Genomic DNA, 8,715 nt, shown 5'->3' with positions numbered 1-8,715 from the left:
TTCCTCTGTTTGATGATTTTAGCTAGGGGCTTATCAATTTTATTTAATCTTTCAAAGAACCAGCTTTTTGCTTTTTTAATTCTTTCAATTGTTTTCTTCGACTACTGATTTCTTGTAGTTCATTGAAAGAAATGGTTTGTGCTTATACAGTTGGATCAATTATGCATGGCTATATCTTGTAATTTGAGCAACTACTTTTAAGATAACATGTAATTATTATCCATAGTTTATGTCCTATATTCTCATTTGGAACTATGCATCATTTTTTATTGTTTATTAAAATAAAAAAGGACTATTTACAGATTTAGATTTATATGCCCAGTAATAAATGATTAAAAATATTTTGCAACTATGTCAATGCATATGTAATATGATGAAAAACTAAACCATAATTTATCAAAAATTTCTCTCATTGAACATTTATATTGCTTTTTTTTTTTGGTATTTAGTACAGGGTCTACAGGGTCTCACTACAAATCAGACTCATAGTGATTCTGCTGTTTTCAGTCTCCCGAGTGCTGGGATTACAGTTATGCACCACCACTCCCAGTCTTAATGGCCATCTCAGCGTGTCCCAGTGGCAGAGCTGGCACGGCCCACTGGGGATTGAACCTCAGCTGTTGTGCTCTGCCTATGCAGTCTGCTGAGCTATCTGGCTGACCCTATATGACTTTCTTTTTGTCATAATTTTTGCCTAAATGAATTCATTATATACATTCAGTAGATTTGGTAAAGTAGATTTATTACCCCTATGTTACAGATATTATAAATTTTTTAGGGAAGGGTCTACAGGGTGCTCAGAGCCTCACTACTAGATCGGACTCTAGTGATCTGCCAGTTTGTAGCCTCCCAAGAACTGGAATTACTGGCATGTGCCACCACTCTCAGTCTCAATTGCTGTCTCAGCGTGCCCCGGGAGCAGGGCCAGCATGGCAGGCCTGGGGATGGAACCCCTGGACCCTGCACCTGCTAGCAGGCACTTTAATCTGCTGAGCTGTTTGGCTGGCCCTAAGAATTTTTTTTCTAGTGATGTACTTTTAATACTTTTAAACTTTTGAACCAACAAAGGGTTTTTGCTTTTGGTTATAATGTGGTTTATATAAAATACCTTATAACGACAGACTATTTTAAATTGATAATATCCTAGATTTTACCTGTTTTATGTTTTCATATTTCTAGTTAGTGACTTTTGTTTCAAGAACTTGTTTTAGCATTTTTTATACAACTGTAGTGGTGACAACCTGTTTCAGGATTGCTGGGTACTCTTGTTTGGCAAGGTGTAGTTTTTAAAAAAGCCTTTTGTGCATATCCCATCCTGTCCCACCTGGCCTAAAAGATTTTTATCAAAAATTAGATAGTATTACTTGGGTCTCCTTGTATCAAAAAAGTCCCTTTTGCTTTTCCCTTGCAGTTTTCAGTATTCTTTCTTTAATTTTTGATACTTTGATTATAGTATATCTGGTTATGGTTTTTTTGGATTGCCTCGTAGATGTCTGTTATACTTCCCAGATCTGGATTTTTACTTTTTCCTCATATTTGGTAAGGTTTTTGGTCATTATTTCTTTGAATATGTGTTTTATCCTTTGCTGTCTTTTTGGCTGATGGTTTTCTAATGTATAATACATATATTATATTTCCTCTTAATGATGTCTCATGAATCCTTTATGACATTTTTACTCTTGTTCAATGTTTTTTTCATGTTGCTGTTTGCTGTTATGCCTGTCTTCAACTTTGCTAGTCCTTTCTTTACCTTGCTATTTTCTGCTGTTAAACTCCTGTATTGAATTTTTGAATGCAGTTGTTCTGTTTTGTATTGTGAATATTTTCTGTCTCATTGGTGAAATCTTCAGGTCATTATACTTATGTTGACATCTTCCTGACTGACCTTTTGAAATTCCTGTCTAGGAAATCATATATCACCATTTCATTAGGGTAAAATTCTGTAGATTTATTTCGTGCTTTTATTTCATGCATATTATTTTGTTTCTCTATTTTTCTTGATTTTTGTGTTGATTTCCGTGTAACAGATAAAGGAAGCACTTCTCCTAATCTTTGCTATACTGGTCCTTTGTAATATTCTTCCTCAATCATCCTGGCTAGAGATTCTAGGTGTCCTTAAACTCTGTGCTTCTTCTGTTGGCATTAATTTTATTTTTATTTTTATTTTTATAGACAGGGTCACACTGTGCAGTTAGACTGGCCTTAAGCACACTGTATCCCAGTCTGACCTAAAACTCATGGCAATCTTCCTGCCTCAGCTTCCCACGCGCTGGGATTACAAGCATGCCCCATCACATTAATTTTAATGTGCTCTGAAAACATTAGTATCAAGTTGTTTGATTGCCTTGATAGATACGAGAGATAAGCTAGTCCCTTTTGATATGGCTGGAGAAGATAGTATGTTAGATGTGTCTTCCAGTTCCTTCTTTCTTTTGCAAAAGCTGAGAGCCAAAGTTTTTCTCCATCTCATTCTTTCAGCAGGAAGTTATGAGGCAAATGCCTATACCTCTGCTCAAGCTGCTCACTTTCAAAAGAGATTGCAAGTTTTAAAATCTTTTTTTTAATACTTTAAACACTTCATTCCATTCTCTTCCTGCTTGGATGATTTCCCTAGGGCAGTGATGGTAAACCTTATTCAGCTTTTGGTGATACCAGCCAGCTGACTACAGCGTGTGTGGCACAGGTCATCCAACACTGCTCTAGAGAAATGCAGTGTAATTCTTCTCTTTTTCTTCTATAGGTAACTTTTTTGTTGTTCTTAGGCTTCTTTGAAGATTTTTCCTTTCTCATTAATACTTTTTAAAAATTTGAATATTATGTGCTTGAGTGCAAATTTTTCATGCTGTGGTTTACCATATATCACTAGTTTTTAGAAATACTTAGCCATTATTTCAAATTCTTTCTTTCATCCTTTTATCTTTCATTCACCTTCAAGCATTCCATCACATCTCATAAACGTCCCACAACATTTCTATGTTGTTCTCTCTTATTTTCATTCTTTTTTTTTTCTTTGTATTCCAGTTTGTGGAGTGTCTATTGACATTTCTTCAAGCTCAGTAAGTCTTTCCTTCTCTATTTCCAATCTGTTGATGAGCCCTTAGAAGGCATTCCTTCATTCTCTTGTGGTGGTTTTGATTTATAGCCTTTTCTTTTGATTCTTAGGATTTCCATCTCCCTCTATTATTCATTTCCTCTTATGTGATCCACATTTTATAGCCCATAGCATGTTAAACATAGTTGCTTTAAATTGCTGGGCTAATAATTCTAGTATCTTTGATCAGGTTCTGATGTTTGCTATACCTCTTTAAGCTATATTTTCTGCCTTTTAGTTTTTTGTTTCAAGCTGTGCATGTTGTGAGGGGCTAAAGGAACTGAATTATATAGGTGTTTAAAGGTGGAGCCTTCATGTTCATTGAAGCAAATTTGGACTATATTCTGTTGTAGCTGTAGAGGATAGAGGCTAAACTTTCTTCTGGTGTTTTTTAAAATTTTTGTCTCTTCTATCACCTTTGATTTTCTATATAGATTTCATATATGTCATTTGAAAGGTACAAGGTTGAATCACTTTTTTTTCCTTACATAGGAGCTCTAATAATATGTTGGTAAGGTGTTATGGGTGAGAAATGTTCTGTAGGCCTATGATTATGTCTCTCTTAGTAAGCCATGCCGCTCATAAATGCTTTTCAGTTAGTTGTGTTTGGTTTCTTCCTTTTTAGGGGAAACAGAAAGACATGCCCTGTCTGAATTGAATGTTTCCCTTCACCCACGTTTGTTAGGTTCTGGTAAAACTGTATTAGCTTAGGGTCTGGTGAAAATAGTTCCTTGAGGTAGTCTGCCCTAACGTATTGAAAAAAAAATTAGCTACTTTTCTTTTGTCTCTGTCAGAAGCATAAAAGCATAAAAGAATTTTTCTCAGATCTTTACTGCAAGTATCTGCTAGGGTTCCTTGAGGTAAAACTCATAAAACTGAGGGGTGCCTCCTTAAGATTGTGCCCCTCAGGAATTTCTAACACTCAAATTTAGACATAGCAAGTTTCCAGTCTATCAATCACAAATGAGGCTTTCCTATTCTCATAGTGATTTCCAATGAGTGTTCTATTCCTGGGATGCTTCCACTCAATACATTTTGATCCACTATATTTGCCTGTGCTTGTCCCTTCAGTTTTTGGGAACAGCAACTTGCCACGTGACCTCAGTTGTCTGATGAATCTAAGAATTGTTAATTTTCAGCTTGTTCAGCCTTTTTCTTAGAGTTTCAATGGAAGTGATAAATTTAAAGCTTCTTAGATGCTAAAAAAGACTTTACGTTTTCTGAGGTTTTTATCTAGAATGTTTATTTGAATAACTGTCTTTTAATTAATGTACATTAAAGGCATGAAAAGTAAGACCTCTTGCGAGATTAATTTTTTTTCTTGTTTATTTTCTAAAATAGATCCCAAATGCCCTGGAGATGTTGATTTTCATAATAATGACTGGGACATTAAGACAATCACCAGTTCCTTGAAATTCTACCTCAGGTATGCTTGATTTGCATTAGGTCCTTTATTTTCAGTTGATGAAATTTGTCTATGTAAAGATTGGAGTTAGATACCATTGCAGTTTCAGTAAATTGGATAGCATTCTCAAAGTTTAAAGAAGTGATAAGGATTTTTGTGCATAATGAGAATGTACTAAAAGATTTTGAAAATATCTGAAAATTTAAGCATGGTAAGTATACAAACGAAAATTATTGGATAAAAGGCTTTTGAAAAATTGTGTTTATTCAAAAAGAGTGCCCTTGAAATTATTGAAGTTTTGTCACTGCTCATAAAGTTGATGACATGATAGTTCACTAATAAAATGATGAGTTGTGGCAGATGTTGATTATTAATATATTTTATTAGAGAAAACCATCTATTTCTTTGTTTGGTTGCTTATGTTTTGAGTACCAGGGACAGAACTCTGGATGTCATGCTTGCCAGGCAGACACTCTGTCACTGAACTAAATCCCCAACCCTGAGAAAAGCAGTTTTAAACATCATATTATATTGGAACAAAAATAAGGAGAGGGAGGGAGGGAGGGAGGGTAGGCAGATGAGTGAGAACCCTATTGCATATGATGAACACAAAAACCAGTACTCTTTCCAAAAGTCTTTCTTTTGCATCTGCCAAAGAAGGAAGGAACTGCTATTATAAGGTTTATTCGGTGCTACGCAGTGTGCTAATTACTTATATTGACAATGTTATTTTTTTTCTCCCAATAATTGCACCATAGTTGATAGGATACTCATTTACAGAGGAGCAAACTGAAGTGATCCTTGGAATCATGGGTAATATCTTTAAGTGCAGTTAGTATTGTAGACCTAAGTGTCTCTAGCTTTTAAGGCACTATTTCTGGGGCCTCTTCTTTTCCTCTCTCTATTCCTAGGAGTCTATGATACCTTTACGTCTTTTGAGAAGAAACCAGTAAGTAAAATATCTGGGTTGAATAGAATTTCTAGTTTTTTGAGGAATCTCCATACTTATTTCTGTAATGCTTGTACTATTTTTATTTCTGTCCTTTCTCCCTGCAGCTTCATCAACATTTGTTACTGTTTAATTTCTTGTTTGTAGCCATTCTTTCCAGAATAAGAATCTCAGTGTTAATTTGTATTTCTCTGATGACCAGAGATATTGAATATTTTTATATATTTATTTGCCTTTTATACTTTCACTGAGAAGTGTCTATTATTTCAATTGCCCATTTTTGATTGGGTCTTTATTAGGGCAGTCTAATTTTTAAAATTTCTTTATTCTAGATATTAATCCTCTGTCTGAAGGATAGCTGGCAATTTTTCCCCAATTCATTAGGTTTTCAAGTGGTTATTTTGTTTCCTTTTCTGTAAGAAGCTTTTTAATTTGAGCCAGGTATGGTAGTGCATACCTGTGATACCAGCACTTGGGAAGTTCAGGCAGAAAGATCGTTGAGAGTTTGAGACCAGCTTGGGCTACAAAGTGAATTCAAGGCCAGCCTGAACTGCATAGTGAGGCCCTGTCTCAAAAAGGATAAAAGAAATAAATTACTTACTTAATGTGATATGAACCCCGTTTGTTGACTCTTGATGTCATTTCTTACACAGTGATTATGCTCTCAAGAGTTTTTTTCTATTTTATCTTCCAGGGGATTATTTCTCCTTTAACACTTAGATTGTTGCTACATTTTGATTTTGGTATAGTGCACGATGAGAGAGGTAGGGCTAGATACTTCATATGGAAAGCCAGATGTCCCAGCACCTTATCTATCTTTCCTCCAGCATATGTTTTTGACCCTCTGCCGAAGCTCAGATGACTGCATATACCTGCAGTTGCTCCTTCATTCTGTTTTCTTTTCCATTGATCTACATGTCTGTTTTTATTCCCACATCATGCTGCTCTTATCATTGTAGCTTTGTATTATAACTCAAAATCCAAGATTGCAATACCTTCTACTTTACTCTTGTTGCTTATGATTGCTATTTTCAGTGCCTTTTCTTTTTTTTAAAATTGTTTTTGTGGCACCAGGGATTGAACTCAGGCCCTTGCACTTGCCAGGTAAGCGCTTGTTTACTGAGCTATCTCCCCGGCCCTGCCTTTTATTTTCATATGAAACTTAGGCTAGTTTTCTTTTGAGCTATGAGTGCTGTTGGTATTTTGATAGGGATTGCATTAAAAGTGTGGATCAGTTTTGAAGTATGGCTATTTTGACAAATATTGGTTCTGCCTATTGAGGAACAGGTGATACCTTTTCATTTTCTGATGTCATCTTTGATCTTCAGAATACAATAATTTTAATTTCAGAGGTGTTTTACTTCCTTGTTTAGGTTAATTCTTATGTATTAATTTATTCTTGGTGCTACATTGAATAATATGGTTTTCCTAATTTTGTTTGTGAGCTTATTATTGATGCACAAAATGTTATTGTTTTTTTGTGTTAATTTTGTATCTTGTTCTATTGATGAATTCATTAATTGTAGGAGCCTTATGGCAGAATTTTTGTGTCTTCCACAAAGTGGATCATGTTGCCTGCCCATAATGCTAATTTGATTTTTTCCTTTTCTATGTGTATTGCTTTTATTTCTTTCTTTTGCCTGATTTCTCTAGTTCATGTTTCAATCACTACAGTATATTATTTAGGAATAGTGATGATGAATATTCTCGTCTTGTTTCTGATTTAGTAGAAAAGCCTTTCAGATATATCATTTAATATTATATTGGCTTGCCATAAATGACTTATCAGGATGAGATAAGTTTATTCTATACCTATTTTATTTAGGGATTTTTGTTATGAATGAATGTTCTGTCAAGGACTTTTTTCTGCGTCCATTGAGATGATCTGTCTATGTGATGTGTTACATTTATTAATTTGTACGTGTTGAACCATACTTATGTCCCTGAGATGAAGCCTATATGGTAATGCATATTTTTTTTGATGATTTCTTGTGTTCTATTTGCTGGTATCTTGTTGAGGATTTGTGCATTTATGCTTATTGGTTGGGTTCATGTCTGATTTTAGAATCAGAGTAATGCTAGCTACTAGACTTGACTTTGGGATACTCCTTCCCTTTTAAATTCATTAAACAGTTTGAGGAATATTGGCATTAGATCTTTCCTGGAGTTCTTGTAGAATTCAGCGGTAAATCCATTGGGTTCTAGATTTTTCTTAGTGGCTGTTTTATTGCTGCTTCAATTTCACTGTTGTTCAACTATTCATCACTTTTGTATATTCATGGTTCACTGTGGGTGATTTGTATGCATATTAGAATCTATGTTTCTTCTTGGATCCAGTGATTTATTATAAGTTTTCAGTGTAGGTACTTATCTGGATTTTAGCAGCTTTTTTGTAATTCATCTAGATAGTTTGTAATTGAATTGACTTGGGTCTTTTTTTTTTTTTTGGCAAGATTGGTTAAATGTTTGCCTATTTTGTTTATTCTTTCAAAAAACAAGCTGTACTATTCATTGATTTTTTTTTAAGTCACAATGTTATTCTTTTCTGCTCTGATCTTTATGATTTCCTTCCTTGTACTGGTATGGTACCTGAATGTTTTTGTTTTTTTTTTCTAGGAACTTTAAGTGAATCATTAGGTTGTTTATTGGGGCCAGCTCTGTTTTTCTAATGTAGACATTCACAGCTATAAACCTGCACCTCAGGACTGTTTTCCTTGTGTCCCATATGTTGTGATATATTGCACTGGCATTATTGTTTCATTCTAGGATTTCTTAAATTTTTCTTTTTTCTTTTGATGTGTAACCTACTCATCATTCAAGAGTATGCTATTTAATTTCCATGTATTTGCTTAATTTCTGTGGTTTCTTTTGTCATTGAGTTGTAGTTTCATTGCGCTACTATGTGATAATATGAGTGAAGTGATGCCACTTCTTATATATTTAATTACGGTTCATGGTTCAACATATTGTGAATTTGGTGAGGTTTTTTCCATAATTTTATAGAGAAACAAATAGCAATGAGACAGTTTCAAATCAGATTGGTAGGACAGTTTCAATAATTAACACATTGCATACTCTCTTTCTAGTAGTTATATGCTGTACAAGATGGAGACATGATATCCTATTTACAAACACTATTAGAACAAATCCTTCTATTCATTAAGAGAATGTAACTATATATTTATCCTAACCATTCTGAATACACAGATACAAAGTGGATATTCATCTGTATCATCTTTTTTGTTTAGTTCCATCATTAGAATATTATAA

At 34.3% G+C, this 8,715-nt stretch overlaps 1 protein-coding gene across 5 annotated transcripts in view; it reads left to right on the top strand.

Annotated features, from left to right (window-relative positions):
* Positions 1-8,715, top strand: part of Ophn1 (oligophrenin 1) — a 477,586-nt gene that overhangs the window by 339,838 nt on the left and 129,033 nt on the right. For all 5 annotated transcript variants that reach the window (XM_023704707.1, XM_023704709.1, XM_023704708.1 and 2 more), the window contains exon 16: positions 4,433-4,517. In XM_023704707.1, the coding sequence (XP_023560475.1) occupies positions 4,433-4,517 (85 nt within the window). The remainder of the gene's footprint in view (positions 1-4,432; positions 4,518-8,715) is intronic.

Source organism: Octodon degus, unplaced genomic scaffold (genome assembly GCF_000260255.1).
Source record: "Octodon degus isolate 3935 unplaced genomic scaffold, OctDeg1.0 scaffold00201, whole genome shotgun sequence".
Classification (NCBI taxonomy): domain Eukaryota; kingdom Metazoa; phylum Chordata; class Mammalia; order Rodentia; family Octodontidae; genus Octodon; species Octodon degus.
The sequence above is the reverse complement of the archived record's forward strand: the minus strand, read 5'-3'. Positions and strand labels throughout refer to the sequence as shown.